General features: G+C 50.1%; 1 protein-coding gene across 1 annotated transcript in view; it reads left to right on the top strand.

Moving 5' to 3' along the window:
• Positions 1-711, top strand: part of ndufa3 (NADH:ubiquinone oxidoreductase subunit A3) — a gene marked incomplete at its 5' end in the record, with an annotated part of 1,569 nt that extends 858 nt beyond the window's left edge. Inside the window, 2 exons of the mRNA XM_048594193.1 lie at positions 123-200; positions 532-711. Coding sequence (XP_048450150.1) covers positions 123-200; positions 532-623 — 170 coding nt within the window. The remainder of the gene's footprint in view (positions 1-122; positions 201-531) is intronic.

The following is a 711-nucleotide window of genomic DNA, read 5'->3' as shown; positions in this document are numbered from 1 at the left end:
TGTGGGGGAGAGGGAGAGTGAGAGTGAGAGTGTGTGGGAGAGTGAGACAGTGTGAGTGAATAAGTGTGTGTGAGACAGACAGAGAGTGTTTGAAGTTTAATGAGTTTGCGATTGTTTTCCAGCTTTGCTAACTGCAGCCCTGAGTCCGATGGCTGGCACACAGGCCAAGCTCAATCAAGCTGTTCCATTTAATTACCCAGGTACGAGGTGGTACCACTTAATACAGACCTGTACTGTATCCACACCCCCCACTGTAACACACCCATATACCCCCCACCGCTCACTGTAACACACCGACGCACTCCGCACCCCTCACTGTAACGCACCGACACACCCCTCACTGTAACACACCGACACACCCCACACCCCTCACTGTAACACACCGATATACCCTGCACCCCTCACTGTAACACACTGATACACCCCCCACAGGCTCTCATGATGATCTCTGTGACTGATAGAACTGTTCTCACACCTTTTATCTCTCTCTCTCTCTTCCCCCGTTCTCACTTCCTCCCCTGCCTTCACCAGTTCCTGTCCGAGACGACGGGAATATGCCAGACGTTCCAGCTCATCCCCGTGATCTGGTCGGGCGAAACTTGGAATGGATGAAGAAGCTTTGAGGAAGACAAAGAGGAGTTTGAATGTCATCCTCAACACAGAGAGTTCTCATGCCTTCAAAAACAACTATTAATAAATATTATTCCTGTC

Source organism: Rhincodon typus, unplaced genomic scaffold (assembly GCF_021869965.1).
Source record: "Rhincodon typus isolate 14 unplaced genomic scaffold, sRhiTyp1.1 hic_rhity00006867, whole genome shotgun sequence".
Classification (NCBI taxonomy): Eukaryota; Metazoa; Chordata; class Chondrichthyes; order Orectolobiformes; family Rhincodontidae; genus Rhincodon; species Rhincodon typus.
This window is presented reverse-complemented; position numbering and strand designations above follow the sequence as displayed.